General features: G+C 43.9%; 1 protein-coding gene across 3 annotated transcripts in view; it reads left to right on the top strand.

The window, feature by feature from the left end:
• RNF24 (ring finger protein 24) overlaps positions 1 to 25,238 on the top strand; it is a 35,780-nt gene that overhangs the window by 2,217 nt on the left and 8,325 nt on the right. The window contains exon 2 of one of the 3 annotated variants that reach the window (XM_053458125.1): positions 21,690 to 21,787. The exons of 1 other annotated variant lie outside the window; for it this stretch is intronic. In XM_053458125.1, the coding sequence (XP_053314100.1) occupies positions 21,750 to 21,787 (38 nt within the window). In that variant the 5' untranslated portion in view covers positions 21,690 to 21,749. Of the gene's footprint in view, positions 1 to 21,689; positions 21,788 to 23,632; positions 23,712 to 25,238 lie in introns of those variants that run through there. One more of the 3 variants, XM_053458124.1, reaches the window with a different exon arrangement.

Consider the following 25,238-nt stretch of genomic DNA (forward strand, 5'->3'; position numbering starts at 1 on the left):
GAAAGTTAACATGAAATAAAAAAGGAAAGACCGCCTTGTAGATGTTTCTCCTTCAGATATCTCGACTGGAACCCTGGCAAACTGCCAGGTAGCCAGCGAACTTGATATCTCTAGGTTCTCCTGTCGGAAGTCCTCGACCACCTTGTTGTAGATGTTACTCCTTCCTCGTTCTGTAGCAGCAGCCATCTTCAGATATCTCAACTGGAACCCTGACAAACTGCCAGGTAGCCAGCGAACTTGATATCTCTAGGTTCACAACGTAACTGTTAATATATCGGAATGGAATCCTACATATAGGCAGCGTCTATTGTGACATCACAATGTCATCCACAGTGTCTATGACATCATTTCCTGTTCTTACTCTCTAAAAAGGCAAAAACCTTGCAAATTATTGAGCCCTTGCATTAACCTGTGTACATTAACTAGGACACTAGCCCTAAACTGATCATACTAGCTAAAAGGCTGTTTAACTGTTAAAACAATAGTTTACAAAATAAATAGGCACTTTATTTGTTGGTTTTGCGAACAGATAAAAATACATAATTAAAACGTAACTTTTAATTTAACACTAAAATGAAAGAGCACCAAAAAAAGAAAGAAATGTAAAGTGTATATAACACATCACTCAATCAAACTTGTAAGCTTGCGAGTGGGGCTCTCTCCCCCTAATGTATCGGTTTATCTTAGTCTGTCAAATTTTAAGATTTACATTAAACAATCATATAATGTAATTATCACTTCTATAAAATTCCCGGATATTTAATATTTCCTGGTTAAATTCCTTAATATTTAGTTTCCGCCTTTTTTTTCTGAAACTTTAAATGTTCTTTAATTGTATTTTAATACTTCGTTTCGGGCGTCTTAATGTAGCGTGTGGCTGACGTGTATCCGCAGAGCGATACGTGTACATCGCGTGGTATACCTCGGGTGTTGTGCAGTTAGGGTACCTCCCAAGTGTCCCGGTCCAGGACCGCCAGTCCCTCTTTCCTCCCCTGATGCCCCTCTTTACTAGGAGCTCAGAATGTTTGCTGGGTATGAGGGTATCGCAGGGTTCTACAGCCTTAAAAGCCCCCTATGCGGTGGGGGAAGGGGCTTCCGCACCCCTGGACCTGCCACCCTAGGCCAGAATACGCCACTGGTTACTTCTGCTTGCGGCGGCTGGGTGGCGGTTCTGCTGACCATTCGATTAACGGCCGGATTTGTGGAATTGTGGTCCGGGGGGTAGATTAAAGCCCAGACATTCTATCGAATGCGGTGCCCTCGTGACTTGCACACCCTCTTTGTATGCAGAAGCTCTACCAAATAAGATAGCGTGACGTAATCTGCGCTTTTATGTCTGTGAATTGATATATGTGTTCTAAACGGGGTGGAATAACAGTCTGGGCTGTATTGCCCCCTGAGGGGTACGGACTAAAGTATGGAATATATCCGTTCATGGAGGGAACGGAGGGTTGCAGGTTACACGGCAGCTGGATAAAAATATAATTCATAATAATATGTAATACATTCATAATATAATATAAAATATAACAATACAATAGATAATAACATATAAAAATAAAATTCATAATATTTAAAATAATTCATAATAAAATATAAATACGGTATATGTATTCCCCCCCCCTCAAAGATTTCAATCTGTTCTGCGATTGAATTGTTCTCGTTATCGGTCACGTTAAAGGTGGAGAAAGTTCTGATGTGATTTATTTTCGTCTCATTCTTTAACATCACAAGAAGCCGGCATTTCAACGGGGGGGGGGGCGGGTTTTTAGATTTTTTATATCCACTGTCTATATAGATTTATTATTTTATATACACTTTTCTAATGTAATAATCTTACTTGAACTACAACTCCCATGACTCCATGGTTTCGTGAATGGTTTATTTATCTAGCATCGGTTACTATGGTAACTGGGTTAATATACCGTTATTTTGCTGTGTTTAATGGGGCAGAAGCGTTAGTCTGTGTCGCCGTCTGAGTTTAAATAGACGGACGGCAGATAAGCAGGACGGGGACGGAGACATCGTCCCTGGGATTTTACCAAAATATTTATTTTTTAGCGTGAGGTCAATAACATCTGGGTAGCGAAAGGTTAAGTACGTGCTATAGATGAATGAATACTTTAGATTTAAAGGAACACTCCAGCTTTCCTACGTCTTTAATGCATATAATAGCGGAGGGGTCTCTTTAAATTTCAGTGCCCCACCAATTTATTTGCTGTTGGGCCATCCAGCTCTAATGAGACCCCTTGTGCATGCGCAAAAAAGATCCCTTTCGGTAACAGATTTAGAGAATTACTACATAGCATCTTCACTGTGGCCTATTAAAGGGTTAATATTTGGAGCATTTCAGGCTCCGCCCATTTAGAATGTTCGGCTCTGGTTATTATACGCATTAGAGAATGTGACGCGGATCATTTGAATAAAACTTCCCAATGTGTGAGTTTCTATAACACGGAAGAGATCTGAAAACTCATAAATATTTATTTTCTTGAAACATATTAATTCTACCGCACAATAAAGGGTTAAATTGGAAAACAGATCTAAAATACAGGAAGATATAATGTATGTATACATTTAATGCACGTGTACTGTTTAGCTCACTGCAAAATCACAAATGAAATCCCTGCTTGAAAACAGGTGATGTAATTGAAGCTATCTTTACCGATAAGTCGTGACCTGTTAAAGGGGGGTCCGGCTCGGGTGGGAAGCTCCGTGGACGTCGCTTGGACGTCACAGCGTATTTATATACAGAGATGTCAGGGGCTGGCATTGGGAATTCTGGCACAGACGGCTGTAAACACGCAGCCTTCTCCATCCTCGCAAAGAGAATCTCCAGCCCCCCCCTCCTACTAAAATGGGGCAAAACAAAAGGGCACAATCACGGAGGCGATAGTTCCTGCCGGGAGTTTTGGGTGGAATGTGCCTTTAAATGGGATTTTTATCCTGGAGTTTCCTTCCCGCGTTTTCCCGTCTCGCGTGTAACACGGAACAGGTGTCTGTATCCGTGCAGAATGTGTGCCGCTACCCTCTGTGCATGTTATCCCACTAATGAAAACCTAGAATTTGCCCCATTCGGCCCGTCTAGTCTGCTCGTGTTTCCTGGATCAGTCCCTGGTCTGGTCTTAGGTTCCACCACTTCTGCTGTGATGCTATTCCATTTATCTACCACTCTCTCAGTAAAGATGTAAATGGTGTTAAATCTAAGCCTCTGACCCTCTAGTTTTAGATTATGGCCTCTTGTCATTCCACGTGGAATCTTCATTCATTCATTCCTTTCTTCCTTCCTTCATTCCTTCATACACACACATTCATTATCTTTCATCGTTCTGAGCTGAGCCCGTTCTGCCCGTTCTGGGCCAAACCATGTATGGCTGTGAGACATACGCCGATCAGCCATGACATTATAGCAACAGAAGTAGCAGCAGCCAATCACGTGTGTTGTAACATACATGTGATTGGCTGCTGCTATTCCCATTGATTTTTTGGGGGAGTGCCACTGAGCACGTGCGGGAAGTGTACTTAAGTATGCTTCTTCCACTTCCTGCTTCCAGGGGAAGTGCTGAAATGGGACAGAAATGGACCGTATGCTTTCAAAAATAATAATAAAACATTAAATAATAATAATAAAAAATACTACTACTAATTTAAAATGAATAAATATTCCCCTGGCTAGCGTTTGAAGGGTTAAAATATAGTTTGAGCTGAAGGTCTGCGGGGGAAATGTTTGAGATTCTTTTATATTTTTACCCCTTTTGCCTCCATTGCCCCCAAAAATCTGCCTCCGTCAGTTGTTGTAATAATTCCGAGCGAGGCGTGTTGGGAGCGAGGCGTGTGCATTGTTTATTGTGTAACATGCTAAACATGCACATTGATTCTCGTGACCCGGTGCCTGGGTGATGAATACTTTTGATTTTTTTCCTCCCCACTTTCTCTGCTCTGCAAGCAAATCACATTCACGTTCGGAAGGGCCGCTTGTTTACAGAAGGTTCTGGAAAAGGGGGGCGGCTCCACTGTGGAACCCCCCCCTTCAGCCTTCATTACCATATTAACTCCTTCTCTACTGGGGCAGGCTGCGTTTTCTCTAAAATCAGATTTTTCAATCTCAGCCAGGGCTTTATCCACTCAGTGCCTGACTTTCCTAGGAGTGGCGCCGACTAAACGTATCACTTACACCGGGTGGGGAAGCTGAGAGTGATGGGAGTTGCAGTCAATCTCCAGTTTCCCCGCTGGAATGCCCTAACCTTGTGCACATCTCGCAGATTAGCCTCTACCGCTTCCGCTGGAAGGCCACTCCACTTATCTAGCTCTTCATGCGGTGGAATAATCATGCCTGGTAAACGCATGAACCCTGCTCTGTAACATTATTACTTGAGTCGGATTTAAGTTGCGCCGGTATGTTTGTATTATATACGAAGCTATGATGTAGGTTTTTTTAACCCTTTGAGGTTAGGATCCTGATTGTGTCTCTCTGCAGCCGGTGTGGGGCGGGCCCTGCGGGGGCTTCCTGCCGGTGCGACTCTGGCCGAATCCCAAGCTTTTTCCCCCGATAACTTGCTTGGTTTGGCTGAAGCGAAGTTGTGGCTTGCACAGCGGGGGCTGGGCTAATATTATAGTTATTGCAATGTGTCCTGACACCTCGGGAGTTCCGGTACTGCAGTGATTTAACCCTCCCTGTCCCTGTCTGCGGCACATAAGACACGTTAGGCATGGATCTAGAGCCTCATACTTTTAGGGGGTGAGAGGCGAAAGGCCTAATCTTATTCCTCCCCATTCCCTCCTATGCCCTGACCGCACGGAGGGTTAGGCATAGTCTATGTTTCTGTGCCCCCTATGGAGCCTTTTATAGTTTATTGTTACATTGGGGCGTACCTGGCTAGCTGGAGCCCTCCTTTTTCGGGATCCATGTGGGCCGTCCTGCTGACGTTGGTGGGCGGGCCCAATGATGTTGCAGGGCACACATTATTGTTGATGGGGAAAGTGGGCGGGGACTGGGGCGTGCCGCAGCCATGCCTGTGAACCTGGAGCCCCTCCTTGCAGGAAGTCCCGCTGATATCTCTGGGGGAGGGGCGTCCCCGCTGATATCTCTGGGGGAGGGGTGTCCCCGCTGATATCTCTGGGAGGGGCGGTCCCGCTGAAATCTCTGGGAGGGGTGGTCCCGCTGATATCTCTGGGAGGGGCGGTCCCGCAGATATCTCTGGGAGGGGCGGTCCCGCTGATATCTCTGGGAGGGGCGGTCCCCGCTGATATCTCTGGGAGGGGTGGTCCCGCTGATATCTCTGGGAGGGGTGGTCCCGCTGATATCTCTGGGAGGGGCGGTCCGGCTGATATCTCTGGGAGGGGCGGTCCGGCTGATATCTCTGGGAGAGGCGGTCCGGCTGATATCTCTGGGAGGGGCGGTCCTGCTGATATCTCTGGGAGGGGCGGTCCTGCTGATATCTCTGGGAGGGGCGGTCCTGCTGATATCTCTGGGAGGGGCGGTCCTGCTGATATCTCTGGGAGGGGCGGTCCGGCTGATATCTCTGGGAGGGGCGGTCCGGCTGATATCTCTGGGAGGGGCGGTCCCGCTGATATCTCTGGGAGGGGCGGTCCCGCTGATATCTCTGGGAGGGGCGGTCCTGCTGATATCTCTGGGGGGTGGTCCTGCTGATATCTCTGGGAGGGCGGTCCCGCTGATATCTCTGGGAGGGGCGTTCCCGCTGATATCTCTGGGAGGGGCGGCCCCGCTGATATCTCTGGGAGGGGCGGTCCTGCTGATATCTCTGGGAGGGTGGTCCCGCTTATATCCTTGGGGGGCGGTCCCGCTGATATCTCTGGGGGTCCCCTTCTCCACTGTAGTCTCACGATTCTCAACACTGATTGGCTGCTTGAATTTTTTTCCCACAGATTTTCTTTTTTTTTATTTCTTTTATTTTTTATAAAATAAAGTTTATTTTTAATCCAATTTCCTTATAATTTGGAATAATTTGAATAAATAATTGACGTAAATAAAAGCGCTGCGGAAACTGTTGGCGCCGTAAGTAATAAAAGATACAAATAATGATAATTATTGCTTTTTTTGCATATTTTAGTGTTTTTACCGTTTATCACTTTGCTGCGTGTGCCCTGACAGCTGCTGCTCTCTACGTTCGGCGGATTCGATGGTTTAAGGGATAAATCTAATCTTTTACAATCAGATCAGCGAATGACTTCTGTGTCACGGATCTTAAAGGGCCGTCCGTAACGACATTACCAAGAGACCGCCGAGCAGCAAGAAACCCCTCCTGTCATTTGTCATCTCTTTTCTCGCCCCTCTCTCTTTTCTCGCCCCTCTCTCTCTTATCTCCCCCCCTCTCTCTTTTCTCCCCCTCTCTCTTTTCTCCCCCTCTCTCTTTTCTCCCCCTCTCTCTTTTCTCCCCCTCTCTCTTTTCTCCCCGCTCTCTCTTTTCTCCCTGCTCTCTCTCTCTCTTTTCTCCCCGCTCTCTCTCTCTCTTTTCTCCCCGCTCTCTCTTTCTCTTTTCTCCCCGCTCTCTCTCTTTTCTCCCCCCCTCTCTCTTCCCCTCTCTCTTTTCTCCCCTCTCTCTCTCTCTCTCTCTCTCTCTCTCTCTTTTCTCCCCCCTCTCTTCCCCCTCTCTTCCCCCCCCTCTTCCCCCCCCTCTCTCTTCCCCCCCCTCTCTCTTCCCCCCCTCTCTCTCTTCCCCCCCCCTCTCTCTTCCCCCTCCTCTCTCTCTTCTCTCTTTCTCTTTTCTCCCCCTCTCTCTCTCTCTCTCTCTTTTCTCCCTCTCTCTCTCTCTCTCTCTCTTTTCTCCCCCCCCTCTCTCTCTCTCTTTCTCCCCCTCCTCTCTCTCTCTTTTCTCCCCCTCTCTCTTTTCTCCTCTTTCTCGCTTCCTCTCTCTTCTAAAAGTTAAACCTGATCATCATATGTACCTTAATACATGATAGTCTGTGGGCCCTTTAACTTTATGTCTGCAAATAAATGGGGGGGGGGATTCAGTATTATTTAATTTTTGTGCATATTATTACTTTTTTTTATTACTTAATCATTTGTCCCCCTCCTTATTCTTTATTGAGTAGAGAGAGAACGCAGCGAATCCCTATATTGCTGATTAAATCGGATTGTTTGTACCAATTTATTTATATAAGATTTCAATAGCAAATCAAGTTCTGTGTTTCTGCGCCCCGGGACCTTTATTCCTCCCCTGGCTCCTTTCATATGATACGTTGGCGCTTGTGCCGGTTTCTGTCTAAAGTGACACCGGGCGGGCGGCCCGAGTATCGGGTCCTGCTGACTCTTGGATAAGCGCTTAGTCTAAATGTGTCGCAGTCCGTGCGTGTAACCTAATAAGACGGGACACCGGACCTGCGCGGACATCCGAGCCGAGCTGCCGAGAGGAACGGAGCAGGTGAGGCAGTCCCGTGGCTGCTCCATTCACGACGACCGTTATAATTTAATATGCCGACCCTACTACAGATCTAAGACGTGGTTCCGGGGCTGCAGCTTCTCCTGAAGCCGATGAAGACATTGTCGTGTTTAAGCAGGACAGCACCTTTAATTTTAAATGTAATAATAAATATATAAGGAATGAGGTTTAGATGCCTCTCGGAAGCTGCTTAGTAGCGTTGATGACATCATCACGCAGCGGTACTCCGACCCGCACGCTGTGAGCGATTTATTGCCCTTACAAATGGGGCTATTAAAGCTTTTTTTTAGGCCGTTATGTACTCGTCTTGATCCTTCCCGTGTTATTTACACCCAACTGGGTTTTTAAGTGCCGCTCGCTGACTTTCCTGCCGCGTCCTGGCAACCGCTAGCACGTTCTATACAAACGAAAAAGCCAATGAGAAAGGGACAGTGACTATCATTTATTATTCTTTTTCTTAGTCGGGTTTAAGAAAATGTAACTTTTTTTTTTAATTATTATTTATTTTTTTAATTTTTTTTAGAATTTTATTTATTTATTTATTTATTTTTTGCTCCAATACAAAATGTTGGTGAAAATAAATAATTTCAAATTATTTGAAAAATAATATTTAAAAAATAATGGAAAAAAATTTATTGTTATTATTGTTATAAAAAAATGTAATTGTGTTAATTGCCATCTTTGCTGACCTCTGACCTTTAAGTGAGCAAAGCCATAATCCGAGCTGTTGGTTTTAATAAGGAGACAAAGACAGGGCCCATCGGTCATTCAGCGGCTGCTAACAAATTCATATTATGGTCAGCGTGTAATGATGTCATCGATGGGTCATGATATCACATCTGCAACTCTTGGCATGTCGGATTCAGCTTTGCATATAAGATGCATATAAGATTATGGGGAGGGAAAATCATTTAAACCAGGTGAATGTTGGGTGAAGATGACCTCTCCGTATGTAATCGTACCTATAAGCCTTCAGTGCGGTGCCGCTGCGCATGTTGCCGCTGCGCATGTTGCCGCAGCGTGATGCGTGGATTCTGGCCGGCTGATTCTGCAGATGAGAGGAACTTTCCGTCCCGCTGAACGCGGAGGAGATTCCGGGGTGGATCAGACCCTGTTTACCAGCTGCGGCCAGACGCAGGGTGACCTTGAGAAGTGACTGTGAGAGCGATGCTCATTCTTTACACTCTGGTGCTTTCCCCGCTATCACCCGACAGCTGCTTCACCTCCAAAAAAAATCCCTTTTTTATCTTGTTTTCACCAGATTGTGGCGTTTATTATATTACAGGAAAACACAATTAAATCTACAAACCAGAACCGCAGTGTCATTGAGTTTAGGGGTTATATATATATATTTTTTTTGTTGTTGTTGGAAATGTGTAATTTGGGTGTGTAATAGCAAGAAAAGGGTCATCGAGTCATCTGGTAACACGAAGCAGGTTGACTGGATTCTGATGCCAATCTGCCCAACTACCCTATCTGCCCGTATCCCTGGCATTGCCATGTTTAAAGATCACAGATAAACCGCCGACCCCATAATTGGCACACGGCCTGTTATAACATTATATATATATATATATATATATATATATATAGTGATATATAAATTAATATATATAAGATGATATATAAGAATGTATAAACTAAAATATATTTAAATAAAATATATATAAATATATAATATAAAATAATATATAATAACATGAAATAAATAAAATAATAGATAAAACATATACTGTATGTATATATAATTTTATTTTAATATATATTAGTTTATACATTCTTATATATCATCTTATATATATTAATTTATATATCACTTTATATATATATATATATATTATTTGTTATATATCGTTTTATATATTCTATAGACCAGTATTCTGTATGTATATAATCATTAGTTTATTAAGTTATATATATTTTTTAATATGGGTGGGTTATAAATGTGGCTGAATTGATGGGAAAGAGTTATCGGAATTATCAGAGTTTCCTGGCTGGTATTCCTTTATCGTTTCTGGTGTTCTGGGCTGGGGTCCCGCTCGGATCCCACAGAGAATGCGGTACGGAGGCGGAATCCCATCATAGAGAGATGGATTTTTCTAGAAGACGTGCCTAAAGGGGTACTTTTTATATGGATAAAAGGGACTAAATTCAATTTTTTGGCGGCCTGTACCCAGTACACCCTAAAAGAACTATTTTTTTACTTTAAAGTTCTGAACAAGGTTTGCCAAAACTAAAACTAAAATCCCATACTGTAGAGTAATTGTTATTCTTTTACTGAGAGTGTGGTTGATAAGTGGAACGGCCTCCCAGCAGAAGTGGTAGAGACTAAAATATATATTTAAGCCTCTTTATTAAGAGCCATATAATAATTATTAATGATTATCTATTTCTAAGAAGCTGTTGTATTGAATCTGCTTCAGCTGGAACTCTGATAATGGAATACTAAATAAATTAAGGAATGTTCTCAAAAGTCCAGGAAGTTTGGCTGGAAAAGAAGAATATTTTTAAACTCATTTCCTTTTAAACGAAATGATTGCGGGGAGAAGGCGCAGATGGACCGGATTGAGAGGTTACGCCGGATAATGCGATCATTGCCTGGGAATACAAATATAAAAAAGAAAACGCGAAGTTTATTTTCTCAGCGTGTTTATTCAGTCCCAGAATAGCGCTGGCAAGAGCTCTGTTTATACAATGCCGACGGAACAGCCAACAATCCGGGTGCGAGCCGCGCGCATGGAGCCGGCCTGCGACCGAATAGCAGCTCCGGCAATAGGAGGCCGCCGATAAAGCCTCATTACCGATATATCAATACACGCTATTATTTACTGATTCGTATATCGCCATCATATCCCACGGCGCTGTACAATGGGATACGGGGACCTGATGGATGTTTGCAGAACGTGTAGGAAACCCGTCAAAGTCATTCTCTTTAAAGGCCATGTTGCAAAATCCTCCAGTTAGTTTAAAGGGGAATAAATACCCCCCAGCGCTGTATACAGTAATATAACCCCCCAGCGCTGTATGCAGTAATATAACCCCCAGCGCTGTATGCAGTAATATAACCCCCAGCGCTGTATACAGTAATATAACCCCCCAGCGCTGTATACAGTAATATAACCCCCCAGCGCTGTATACAGTAATAACCTCCCAGCGCTGTATACAGTAATATAACCCCCAGCACTGTATACAGTAATATAACCCCCAGCACTGTATACAGTAATATAACCCCCCAGCGCTGTATACAGTAATATAACCCCCAGCGCTGTATACAGTGATATAACCCGCAGCGCTGTATACAGTAATATAACCCCCCAGCGCTGTATACAGTAATATAACCCCCAGCGCTGTATACAGTAATATAACCCCCCAGCGCTGTATACAGTAATATAACCCCCCAGCGCTGTATACAGTAATATACCCCCCAGCGCTGTATACAGTAATATAACCCCCAGCGCTGTATACAGTAATATAACACCCCAGTGTTGTATACAGTGATGTCAGTCGGTGTCAAAAACCTGGTTTTATCTCATTTTGTTCCAATAAACCCCCATTTATCTGTAGACCTGGAGCCGCCTTTGCTGTCAGTCATGTGATATTTTGGGTGACTTTCCCGGCTCAAACACCGCACTGAGCTGATGCTTTATGGCGATGCTAATGAAGTCCGTTCCTCCATAGACTTTCATTAGTGAGAGAGTGTTTCTAGATTATTAAAACTGAGGCATTCGGTTGTTCCCCACAGGTAGTATAATAAGGAGTCGGGGGGTTTAGTAGATCGGGGATCAGATAACAGAACGAGAATCATACAAATGCAGCTGCCTGAAAACATTATATTACAGGTCAAAAAATAGAACTGGGGTAAAACAGAAAACGGAACAATATCTGTGAAAACATTTTTTTTACCCGCTACTAATAATAAGAAAAATGCTTGGAATTCCCCTTAAAGCAGAACATGCAGCCTGGTTTATTATAGTATAAAATACAGCCATAGACCTGCCGAAGCCCCCTATAAATATCGCCCCGTTTACCGAATCCCTGAATAAACGGGGATGTAAAAAGCTTTATTAATACTAGTACTAGGGATAAGAGGACCCTGATCTCGTGAGCTTACAATCTAATGGATTGCATGATGAGATAAATCTGGAATCTGCGTTCTAGAATCCATGATATTAATGGATTCCGGAGGAGTAGAGAAGATGTTCAGCAAACGCCTCTCGCCCGCGTCGCACAAACACTCCGTTTTTATATCCGACAAGTAATTCTTTCACGCGCCGGCCGCTGCGTAATAAATCCATTTGCTGCTCCCGGGGAGAGAACGCTCCCTTTATGTCAGATGAATGGAGGGAACTTGTGGCTTCCGCATACAGTCCGAGTCGTTGTTGTTCCTGTTTACAGGGTCCGCTGGAGTGCCCGAAGTGCTTAAAACCAATTCAAATGAAATCGCTTACCCGGTTTCTGGTACTCCGTACTGAACCAGTTTACAACCAGATTGGGATTTCACACGGCTGGAAGCAAGACGCCGTATGAGGACGCCACCAGTTTGCACTTTAACTCTTTATTTACACTATACGGTGTCCACTGATTATTCATACCTACCAGTTTTCCTGGATCTGAAGGGACTGTTGAGATTTGGGACCATAAATAAGCAGTCTTAGGTAATTCTCTATTCCTCCGGAATTTCTGAGGTAATTTCGTCAGAAATGGATTGGCTCGGTATCAAATTAGGGTCCAGATGCCCACCCAAACACAGACCATCATGCTAATGCCCCAAGGTGACCTCCAGTTACATAAAAACACCCTCGATCCCACAGGGCTCACCAAGCTATAGAAGTTCATTGCGGGCCCTCGATTACCCGTTTTCAGTGTAGGGATATGGGGGGCACTCCAGCGGACCCTGTAAATCAGTGGGATGCTGTGGGGCCCCCACGGCCCCTCCAGAGGCAGCACTATTTATGGCAGAAATTCCTGTGGTGTCCGGCTTTTCCAGAACATGGCTTGAGGTTCTGCTCATGGGTGGGAACCGCATGCGGAATGACTGCCTTTACATGGAGTTCTGCGCAGGCACGGCAGGGGGTGGCTGCATCGCACGCCGCCTGTCTATGCAGAGTATATACGAGCCTCAGAGCTTCCAGAATCCTACTTCTAGAAGTTAAAAGTTCTGGCGTTCGTCCAACCCTACGAGACAAGCCGTGTCCCGTGGCAGTTCTCTCAGCATTATGTCCATCGCGGGTTTGGGGCATCAGAAGGTGGACCTCTGCGGTCGCCCCAGGCCTGTGGCCTTGTTTTGGAGTAGGGATATCCCCTCGCGTCTTTACCAAGGAGAGGGCACAGAACCCGCCGGTTATATTTCAGCCGTACAATCCATACAATTTCATTACTGAAAGTCTGGATCTCGTCCAGGACGCTTGGAAGCTAAAAACAGGAGATTGGAACTGGATATGACCTACTTTATCCCCCCCCCTCCTGTGTAAGCGTGCGGGGCGATCTGAAATGATACCCGCCTGACGCGAGCATGTTCTGGCAGGAGACCGCTTGCTAAAACAGTCACAGCTTGCAACGTCGGGGTTACATTTACGAAAACTATGCCTGGATTTGGAGTCAACCCTCCCCTTGAACATATGTTTGTGAACGTGAGGACCGCGTGTGCAGTTGGGTTGACCTTCTCTTCTGCGAGTGGCAGAAAAATCCTAGGGGTATTAGTAGCGGGAAGAGGGAGCTGGGTTTGCCACTTAACGGATCTGTGGTGAGACCTAGGGGTGCCGCCAAATTTCATCTGTAAAAATATTTGATGTAGTAGAGAAAAGTGGATCCACAAGAAAGAAAAAGGAGATAGGAGACAAGAGAGAAAGAGATGAAAGAGGAAAAATAGTGAGGATGGAGACAAGAGAAAGGGATGAAAGAGGAAAATAGTGAGGATGGAGACGAGAGAGAAAGAGATGAAAGAGAAAAAATAATGAGGATGGAGACGAGAGAAAGGGATGAAAGAGGAAAAATAATGAGGATGGAGACGAGAGAAAGGGATGGAAGAGGAAAAAATAGTGAGGATGGAGACAAGAGAAAGGGATGAAAGAGGAAAAATAATGAGGATGGAGACGAGAGAAAGGGATGAAAGAGGAAAATAGTGAGGATGGAGACGAGAGAAAGGGATGAAAGAGGAAAAATAGGATGGAGACGAGAGAAAGGGATGGAAGAGGAAAATGTGAGAGGAGAAAAAGGGAAGAGAGAGGAGGGTGAAACATAAAAGGACAGGAGAGAAGAGAGAGGAGAAGGATGGAAAGAGGAGAGAGAAATGAGACGGGTGAGATATGGGAGATTAGACAAAAGAAAGAAAGGAAGGAAAGGAGAGAACCTGTACAATTTCCAGTCCTTATACTGCGGAGCTGAATACCGAGACCCTTCGTATCTAGAAGTTCTGATGAGGTCTCTTTTTCTGAAGCGGTTTTATATCAGGAGACGGTCACGGATCTTGTTTCTGGCCGGATGGTGGGCTTCCCGTCACGCAGTGCGGCCTTCGGAGGCGTTTTGACGGTGGGCCCAATAGTTGGTGGATGAGTAATCCGGCAGATGCTTTGAGTTATGATGGAGAGACGGTTCGAGGTCACACGGCTGTCACCAGCGCCGGACGCCCGGCCCACGAGAGGGCTAGGTTTAGCCGTTTCACAATCGCTGTGTATATTTATTGGTTTATATAGCGCCGCCATATTCTGTAGCGCTGTATAACGGATTTCAAGCAGAGAAGTTCTGCAGTATGTACACAAAAAAACAAAAAAACATCTGGTCTGGGCCAATTACTGATTCACATCTTCTTAACCACTTATTTCCCCCCCCAAATGAATTGTTTAAAATACTCTCCGAATTTCTGAATGTCTCGTATGACGAGTTCTGGAATGTAGTTAAAATCAGCATAATGTCAACCAAAAAATGGTTCTGGTTCACTTTATGGCCGTTTCGTTGCTTAGTGGGCTAGATAAACACATCAAGACTTTTTCTTGCTGCAAACGTAAAATATTGATAGTTCTGCATTGTGTCAAGTTATAGAAAAATATAAAAAAAAATAAGTTTTCTAGCTCAACACATAATTTTGTTTTAGACAAACTCACAGCAATTATTTGTATGAATTATCAATTAATATATCAGTGAAGCCATCGGTATAGAAGGGGCAAGCGGACCGTATAGATACCCATAATGCTTTGCAGTGCGTGATAACATAATAAGCCCAGGAGACGGCAAGGGAGCGAGATGGGTTAATACAGGTATCGATACATCTGCTAAGAATTATATCAATTAATTGTATAATTCTATGATATTCGATATAATTATGTATGTGTTATGCAACTCGCTGGTAAAGTCCTGTTTACCCATTGTGCAGCGCCGCGGAATATGTCGGCGCTATATCAATAAATAATAATACGCCTCTTTAAAGCAGACCTTACAATGTATTTATACCCGAAACAGTCCATAATGGGAGGGTAAAGATCGCCGTAAAAGCGACGGCCTTGGAACGGGATGTTAGGTAAGAGTCATTACCGCGGGGTAAGTGAGCCATTACCGCAGCAATTAAAATCATTAACACCGATTAAAACACATATGAAATAATAAAACTTTATTGCGTGTATCTAATCAACCTGTATTTACTCACCGAGATATATTACTCTAAATATAGCCTGACATCAATGAGAAAGGAAAAAAAGATATAGAGTGCTAGCTCTTTAGAACAGCCTGTTTTTCCTGAGAATTATATATATATAAATTAATATATATATAATTTTTTGTAATTTATGGAATGGAAGGTAGGAGTATATATCGTTTTTAGTATTATGTAAAAATGTTATAATTAAAAAAAGACACAAATTTAAAGAGACAGTACATTTTTTTAAATGAATGAAACAAGCAAACTTGCACAATTGCTTCAATAAAACATTAAAAAATAATAATAATGGTAATAATAAATCGTAAAATAATAATGATAATAAATAGTAAAATAATAGTGGTAATAATAATAATAATAGTAAAATAATAACAGTAGTAATAATAATAATAAATAGTAAAATAATAATACAATAATAATGGTAATAATAATAAATAGTAAAATAATAATGGTAATAAATAGTAAAATAATAATGGTAATAATAATAAATAGTAAAATAATAATACAATAATAATAATAAATAGTAAAATAATAATGGTAATAAATAGTAAAATAATAATGGTAATTATAATAATAAATAGTAAAATAATGGTAATTATAATAATAAATAGTAAAATAATAATGGTAATTATAATAATAAATAGTAAAATAATAATGGTAATTATAATAATAATAAATAGTAAAATAATAAGCCAACGTTTTTTACTTTCCAGTGTTAAAGTAATTCTTTTCTGATAATTTAAAGTCTGTGAGAGGTGATGAGGCTCGTTTAATACGAGGGAAACTTTTGTATCGTGCGTCGCGGTGGGGTCGGTTTATTTTATACTTTATTAAACCTAATTTTCCCCACAGTTTATGACGGCCGTGGATTTTCTATGGAGGTTTTTTTTCCGTTTGACCTTGTATCGACCTTGACGCCTGACCTTTTAAGAATTGCCTCCACTGAGCATGAACCTGTGCAATGAGTCCGCCATCACCTGCCTGCCCGGATATTCCCCTTCGCTTTCTCCGGGGGCTTCTCCCATTGTCGGGCTGCGATGGGACAGGATATCTCGATTTGGAGGCGAGACGGGGCAGGGGTATTAAAGGCTGAGAAATTGGGGCAGGGAGGAAGTCGGGGAGGAAGAAGACGTTTTTTTTTCTTTTAACCATTTAAGTGCCCTAAGACTCTATATAAACCTTTGAATGTTAAATAGTAAAGCGTTTACCCTTCTCCCAGCTGTAACGTTGGTGAATGAACCCCTTTAATATTAGTATTCAGTATCCAGTAACATTAGAGATCGTTTAATACCCGGAAGTGCCGGCGGGTGTACTGCGCATGCAGATGTGTGCAGACCCGGACTGGCCATCTGGCACATCAGACAAATGCCCTGTGACCGGTAGGGGCCGCATTCGGCCACCCCTGCTGCACTCTGCCAAACAGTTAAACGTATTGCATGTTGTATGTAAATCTCATGATGAATGCCATTAAGTCACGCGGCACACTGGCACCCATAAAATGTAAGGCGCTGCCAGCTTGAATCAGAGAGTACAGAGAGAAAGGTTACAGTAACCAAGGTGGGCAATCAGGCTCCTTGATAGGCATGTGGCTTCCATCAGCATTAGGTGGCTTCTATTAGGTTTAGTTGGCTACTGTTAGCATAAGTGGCTTCTATCGGCTTTAGATGGCTTCCATCAGCGTTAGGTGGCTTCCATCAGCGTTAGGTGGCTTCCATCAGCTTTAGGTGGCTTCTATTAGCTTTAGATGGCTTCCATCAGCTTTAGGTCGCTTCCATCAGCATTAGGTGGCTACTGCTAGCTTTAGGTGGCTTCCATTAGCTTTAGGTGGCTTCCATCAGCATTAGATGGCTTCCATTAACTTTACGTGGCTACTGCTAGCTTTAGGTGGCTTCCATTAGCATTATGTGGCTTCCATTAGCATTGTGTGGCTACCATCAGCTTTAGGTGGCTTCCATCAGTATTAGGTGGCTTCCATTAGCATTGTGTGGCTTCCATTAGCTTTAGGTGGCTACTGCTAGCTTTAGGTGGCTTCCATTAGCATTGTGTGGCTTCCATTAGCTTTAGGTGGCTACTGCTAGCATTGCGTGGCTACCATCAGCTTTAGTGTGCAGGAGAACGGACAGCAGGCGATTTGAAAGGAAAATAAGCCGGTAATCAGATCCGCTCCCCATAAATAACAAATAAGAGGCGTTGGAATCGGGTGAACAGATGTCTCCTTTAATCTGGAAAGTTTATAAAAATAACACCCAGCTGGGGGGCAGCGACCTTTACCTCCGACCCGCGGCTCGGGATCTGCCCAGGAGGCTGGCGAGGGACACCTGATTACACAGGGAGCCCTTTGATCTGCAGATGGGCCGGTGCGGTATTTTGGGGGCAGCCTACTTCCCATAGTAGTCAAAAGTCTTGACTTTCTTCGCAAACAGTCCTGTTCATTGAGACTGCCCAGCATATAAGCATGCTAAAGATCAGAGGAGCTGGGATGTTGTGTGTGCCTTTTACTTTACTGAGAGGGTAGTAGATGAGTGTGACAGCCTCCCAGCCGAAGTGGTAGAGGTTAACACAGGGAGGGACTTTACAGCAGGAAAAAAACAGGCAGCCTAGATAATGATGTAAGCAGCTGTAAATCACCGGTTTGTGACAATAGCCCTGCGCCCGCTAGCCGCGGGGACGTCACCATCTGTAACTCATTTCAGATCCTGCTATTTGGCTACTTTACGAGTTTTTTTTGATCTGCCCTCTAATAGTTCCCGTCCCAAACTGTCCTTTTTTTCCCATGACATCATCTTCCTTCCATTTATACGAAAAGTCGCGGAACTTCCTAAACCGCCGAGTCCTGCGCCTGTTGGGAAATTTGTTGGATAGAAAAAAATGTATAAATTGATCAATCTATGAAAAGAATTTCTAAAAATCTGCTTAACTTTGGTAAATGTAAAAAACGTGTAACGGCATTTACCAAACAATGCAGAGCGGCAGGAAAAATGACAAATTTAGGAGGGGCAGTCCCTCTTCAGGTCCCTAATCCTCGTGCCTCCCCTTTTTCCTCCCCTGATGCCCCCTCTTTCCTAGGGGCTCGGAATGTTTGCTGGGTATGAGGGTATCGCAGGGTTCTACGGCCCTAAAAGCCCCAATAATGTGCATAGCAGGGAATGAATGAACGGGGCAGTTTAATGTCTCTGACCCCCCATGTTACCCTCTGTGAATGCTCTATTATACATCCTTTCAAAGCACTTACCTGACACCGAAGCTGCTGCCCTGCTGCTGCCCCTCTCCTCCATGATCAGACTATTCTTGCCACTGATTGGCTGGAGTGGCAAGAAAGTGCTCCCATTGACATCAGCGGCAGCACTTTCCACATGGGCGCCACGTCTTGACAGCGTTCCTCAACCGGAGCTGACAGGCGGTGAGTATATCACACGCAGGGAGGTATGTTCTGCCGAACACGTCTCCTACACGGAAAATACCTGGGGGGGGGACTACATCAGACCGATCAGCCATCGTATTCAATAAAGTGCTGCTGTCCCTTTAAATTGTGTACATTCTGTTTCCTTCTAAATGCCCGTAGAGCTGCGGCTAACGTGTAACGTGTAACATGTAACATTTTTCTACATATATGTGCGACCGGTCCCTTTTCTGCATCGCTGGTTGCTGAAGCTGCATCCCAGTCGCTTTCTGCTCCTGCGGACGTTTGTTTGAGTTTCGGCCAAAGTTCGTGCCCTCTGCGCAGAATGGGATCCGCCGCCCGTCAGAAGCAATTAGCGGCTCCTATCAGCTCTAATTAGAGTTTCATGTCGACGGCTTTCTGCTCTAAAGCTCCGCGCAGCTCGGCGGATCACGGACTTGTTTTTTAACCCCCGATAGCGCCGGCGATGACGCTATTTCTGGGACGTTGGAACATGATTTGGATAATGATTTAACCCTTTAGGAGAACAAAGTAATAGAGAAAAAGGAATTCTATTATGGAATGATGAGGACGGCCCTGACCATGAATGAGTGGTACGGGTAAAAGAAAAAGGACAGGTGGCAGCTATGATTCTAGGCAGATAAGAACTATTTGGCCCATCTAGTCCACCCTATGCCTATCCCATGCATGATTAACTTCACTGTATTAGCTTTCTACCACTTCTGCTGGGAGGCTGCTCCATTTATCTACCACCCATGTGAATGTCTTGCCAAATGCCCCCAGTGGCCGTAGCTGGTGCTGCGTGTACCACGCTGTACAGATCAGAGCAAACATTTTAGGGATTTCTTGGGACATAATTTTCTTTTTTCCTTCATGTCCTGTATATCAGGTTTCAGGCAGGAATATTTATTTCACAAATTTGAAAACTGTATGCCGATTGTAAAAACTAGAAATCTGAAAAAATAACTATTAAACTGAATAAGTTTAAATAAATGACATTTACTGAACAGAACTGCTACAACTTAACTCCTATCACTATATGCAGAGGTAGACATTGATGGTGGTACAGCATAACTCCCATCACTATATACAGAGGCAGACATTGATGGTGGTACAGCATAACTCCCATCACTATATACAGAGGCAGACATTGATGGTGGTACAGCATAACTCCCATCACTATATGCAGAGGTAGACATTGATGGTGGTACAGCATAACTCCCATCACTATATACAGAGGGAGACATTGATGGTGGTACAGCATAACTCCCATCACTATACACTTACCCAGACATTGACATGATAGGCCCCTAAAACATTCTGCCTGTGCCACCTCTGCCCCTTTAGCAGGCCTGTCCCATTTCTGACCCAAAAACACTCATTAATTCATTCATTCACTCACTCACTCTCCCCACCCCATCATCTCTCTTGCAGATTTCACTGGTCTGGGGGCTGGCTGAGCATCACTGGGGCCACGCAGACGTCTATGCAGCCCAACGGCCACCAAAGGCCTGCAGTTTACAGCTGGGGGAAAAGAGTGTCCTCGCACAGTGTGAACTCCACAGCAGTAAGCTGCGGACCTGCGTTAGGCGGCTGTCGGGCCACCGGGGCCCAATGGTTTGGATGGCCCTGCCTAATTTATGGTTAAATCTGTCAAAGGACTCAAGGAATCTCCCTACATTAACTATACACTATACAGGGCCAGCTCAGGCCTTCTTGCACTTTCGCCCTTTAAATACACGAGTAACTAAACTTTGAACCCTCATGCAAAGTGCACCCCCCTTACTATTTTTGCCCCCTCCAGGGCGCTGAGCTTCGTACCCTGCCAAAATCAAGGGCCGGGGTAGTAGTTTACACTTGAACTGCATGTACTGAAATAGGACGGTGTTGTTTTACTGGATTTTGCAACGTTCACCCAGATTAACCTAAACGCTCCTTTCAATTTAACAAAACTTCCAGTATAACCCCCCCCACTCCCCAAACCATGTAAGCACCTGGAATAACTTACCCCTGTTACCCCTGTTACAGCTACTATAGTGCAGATTTAGGGTTAAAAAGTCCATAATTTAGAAATTATTATTTTTCATATTCTAAAACTAGAGATTCAGAGGCTTATATGTAATGAGAGGGTGGTAAATAAGTGCAACAGCCTCCCAGCAGAAGTGGTAAAGGCTAATACAGCGGGGGGGGATTTAAACATGCGTGGGATAGGCATACGGCTCCTGAATCTAAGACGAGACCAACGACTGATTAAGGTTTGAGTCTTTACAGCAGGAGAAACGGGGACTAGATGGGCCACGTTCTAGGTTTCTTGGGTGGCACGGAACCCCTGGAGCCATTTAGTTACACTGTTAAAAACAGATTTAAAAGTGACCCTTTAATTGGACTCCGAAAGACTCCCGGCCTCCCTCTGTAGAGCGAGCTGATGCTTTATGGCAATGCCAATGAAGTCCCTTCCTCCATAGACTTATATTAGTCAGAGAGTCCTGTTGGTGATTAAGACCGAGTCATTCTATTGTTCCCCACAGGCAGTATGATAAGGAGTCGGGGTGTTTAGTAGATCGGGGGTCAGATAACAGAGCGAGAATCATACAAACGGCTGATATGCAGCTGCCTGAAAACATTATATTACGGGGGAAAAACTAGAAATGTATTTTCTGATGTATCTGATAAAGGGGATTTATTTTTTTCCTAGTAGGTGTATATTTAGTAAAAACGAAAAAAATCTATTTCCGACCGTGTAGCGCGTTGTGCCGCAGCGAGGAAGTGCTTTATATATCCTGCTATTATCACATTCCTAAGTGCTGTGGCCCCCGGAGAGTGATTTATCATCGCCAGCGCATGCTTGCAGCGAGCCGCGCAGCCAGCGTGTAATCACATTAACACATTCCGGGTGATGAGGTCATGTGCCGACGACACGGATGTGCTACCGTACCAACAGCTACGTTCTAATGACAGGAAGGTATATTCTGAACGGAGTCACCTGTATTCAAGCAGGGATTCACCAATCGCGATGCTCCGATATTAAATCAGTGGAGCGCATGAATGCCCGCGTAAGACAGGAACTCTTGGCGTGTGTTATCGGAGGGGCTGTTGTTGGAGGGGCACAGGGTGGTCTCTCCTATCGTAGAAGAGCCCCCGACGTGTCCGGTGAAGCAGATGTATTGGCTGTAGGAACCCGGTATTAGATTATACATCGCTCGGGTGTGTTTTGTGACCGTGTGGTGTTGGTTTCTTCCAGATTCCACTCCTGACTTTGGGGCGATCCTCTGTAGACGGGGCGGCCTGGCCACCGGTCCAAATGGGAGACAGTCCGGTTTTTGGAGGTCTCGGGCACAGGTGCGTTGGTTGGGGGGGGCTCAGGTGGGGCGACGAGGTTTCTGCGCCCTGATATTCCGGTTGCCCCGGACCCTCGCCGCGTGTTGGTGGGAATGATTCGTTTTCAGGAGGGATCTCATTCAAGACGTGGACCACCTTGTTATAGACGGTGGGGAGGTGGTCTTCGGACGCTCTTGGAGGGAGCCGGTCTGGGCGTTGGGCCGTTACGGCTGCTTCTCGGCCTCCGCCATGATGCACCCCGCGTTGTGGTCCGAGTTCCGGTTTACCTTCGCTTTGTAGAACCAGTTTAGATTTCGGACCCTTTTCCCCTCAGCGCCAGGTCACGAGCGGGGCCAGCGATACCTACGGACGGCCGTCTGGTGTTGCCACAGCAGCAATAAATCATTGTGCGCGGCGTGAAGCTATTACACCGACAAACACAATGATCCTACCAGCGCACGCAGTCGCTACCTCTTACACCCGACGCACCGTTTAGTAGGATCCCCGGGACACGTCCGGGCGAGACCCTCGCTAATCGCGTTACACAATGACCCACTTTACATTGAAAGGCACCGGACCCCGTTCCTCCGCCGGCAGATAGCGTGCGCGCCGGCCCCACATTGTATTCACTGATCGCTGGTGATAACAGCCGGGATGGGAGCGGCGGCCGCCCCAACGCCTTTTCGGTTTCACCTTTCGAAAGGTCCTAGCATCTAAACCGTGTTTTATTTCTTCAGTTTCAGCCTATCCCACGCATGCTTAAACCCTCTCGCTGTATTAACCGCTACCACTTCTGCTGGGAGGCTGTTCCACTCATCTACTACCCTCTTAGTAGACAGACTTGCATCCCAGCTTAGATCTGGAAAAATCATATAGAGCCTTATTAACTAAACCAGGAGTTTGCAGGATACCCCCCCCCTTTAATCTGCTCAATAAGGAAAACTATAACCTAAACAGCCCCCGATGACTGTCATTCCGAGCACTCCCAGCCAGTAAATGCTTAGCATCATGGGATGAGTGAATTGCATTTTGTGGAGTACAGGCTTCTACCTGTCGGCGGATCGTTCTCACTCATTGTTATAATCTCGGAGGAGGCATCGCATGGATTAAAAGTCTCGATTTAAGGCTGTACGGGGGGGTTTATTATAGGCGGGGCTTTTAAACCCGGCTTTGCTGCGGCTTTTATACATTGTTGCTGTCAGCGATTTTATATATTTTGGTAATTTTGCTTCTTTTTTTTTTCTTTAGTTGCTAAGAAAATATTTTTTTTAAATGACACAGACAGTGGGCGTGATTCACTAAACAGCGCGAGGTGCATTCACGATGCATTTTGCAGGGGCCCTTTACTAATGCGTATTTCATGCCAATGAGATAAATCCGGGGTAGTCTTATTCTGCGAAGCAGCTTCTTATGGCCGATAGGTGGAAAGTAAGCGCTCTGGGCGGAGACTTGGTTCATATGATGTCATAGCACACGCAGCTTACATTATATGGGTGATATGACATCAAGACATGTCAAAGTCAAGACTCTCGGGGGGTTGGACGGCGACATCATTACAAAGTAAAGGGAAACTGTGTTTCAAGTCCAAACAATCTGTAAGGCGGAAGATCAAAAGCGTTTAAAAGCCAATATTTATAAAAGATTCATCCCTCTGGTTTTTTTTTTTTAATAATGATGGTATCCTTTAGGGATGACATCATAGCTTGGCTGTGGTCAGCTGACTTTTTTTTTTTTTTTTTTTTTTTTTTTTTAGACAATCCCCTCCAAAAAAAACCCCATGATTGGCTGTCTCCGCCCCCCAGGGTAATGAGTCACTTCTATCTGACTCTGTGCCCAACTCGCATGTAAACAGAAGTCAGAGGGCCGGCCGCGCTTCGTAATACAGAATGCAATTCTTTCCGCCTGTACTTATCCACACGGGGAGACACAATGGGAGCCGGCGAAGGTACGCGTTAATATTCTCTTTACCCAGAAACACAATATTCTTCTAGGAAAAGGAAACTCTGGAACCCGGACAAAATAATTGCATGCAAAAGAATAGGGGATTTCCAGGGTCCAGAACTTCATTTATTTAATTTAATTATTTTTTTCTTTTATTTTACATTATTTTTTTACATTTATTCATGTTTCAGGGGCTGATGTTTAAATGTGGGTTTTATATTTATTTCATGTTTGGTAGTTATATATATATATATACACACAATACTATATAATATCTATATACACAATACTATATAATATATAATATACATACAATATATATAATATATATACACAACATATATACACAATACTATATAATATATACAATATATATATACACGATACAATATATATATATATATATATATATACATGATACTATATAATATATATATACAATATATATATATATATATACACACGATACTATATAATATATATGCAATATATATACACGATACTATATAATATATACACGATACAATATAATATATATATATATACAATAAATATATACACGATATAATATATATACAATATATATATACACGATACTATATAATATATATACACGATACAATAAAATATATATACAATAAATATATACACGATATAATATATACAATACACGATACTATATAATATATACATATACAATATATATACACGATACTATATATAATATATATATATACAATATATAATATATTATATACACAATAGTACCTATTCCAGGTCCAGTGTTACTTTGTAGCATCTATATAAAAATGTAATGCAAGGAAGTGTTACTTTACTGAGAAGGTGGTAGATAAGTGCAACAGCCATCCAGCAGAAGTGGTAAATGTTAATACAGCAAGGGGATTTAAACGTACGTAAGTCTTATGAGTGAGGGCCGTGTGGACAAGTGGAAGTTTCCAGCCCTGTGTATGGAGTTAAATGTCACTAATTAATATTTTGTATCACCATAGCTCATGCATGTTTAAATCCCCTGTACTGTGTTAGCCTTTACCATTTCTGCTGGGAGGCTGTTCAACCCTCCCCAAAACGTACCATTTATTGGTTTTGTGTTAGCAACTAGGAAACCGCTTTGTGTGTTTTAGAAAAGTGAAACTGAAAGGCGTTGGGGCGGCCGCCGCTCCCGTCCCGGCTGTTATCACCAGCGATCAGTGAATACAATGTGGGGCCGGCGCGCACGCTATCTGCCGGCGGAGGAACGGGGTCCGGTCCCTTTAAATGTAAAGTGGGTCATTGTGTAACGCGATTAGCGAGGGATCTCGCCCGGACGTGTCCCGGTGGTAAAGCGGGCTGATTATTTGGGTGTAATTGGTGTTTATTGCCTAATAAAGCATGCGCTGTAGTGATAAACTTCTATTGGTCACCGCTGTGATTCTTTGCTGCTGTTACAGAGTCAGACTGCCGTCTGCAGATATCGCGGGGCCCATGAACTAGCGCCAAGGGGGAGGGGGAAATAATAATAATATTAATAATA

The sequence above is a fragment of the Spea bombifrons genome, chromosome 1 (genome assembly GCF_027358695.1).
Source record: "Spea bombifrons isolate aSpeBom1 chromosome 1, aSpeBom1.2.pri, whole genome shotgun sequence".
Classification (NCBI taxonomy): Eukaryota; Metazoa; Chordata; class Amphibia; order Anura; family Pelobatidae; genus Spea; species Spea bombifrons.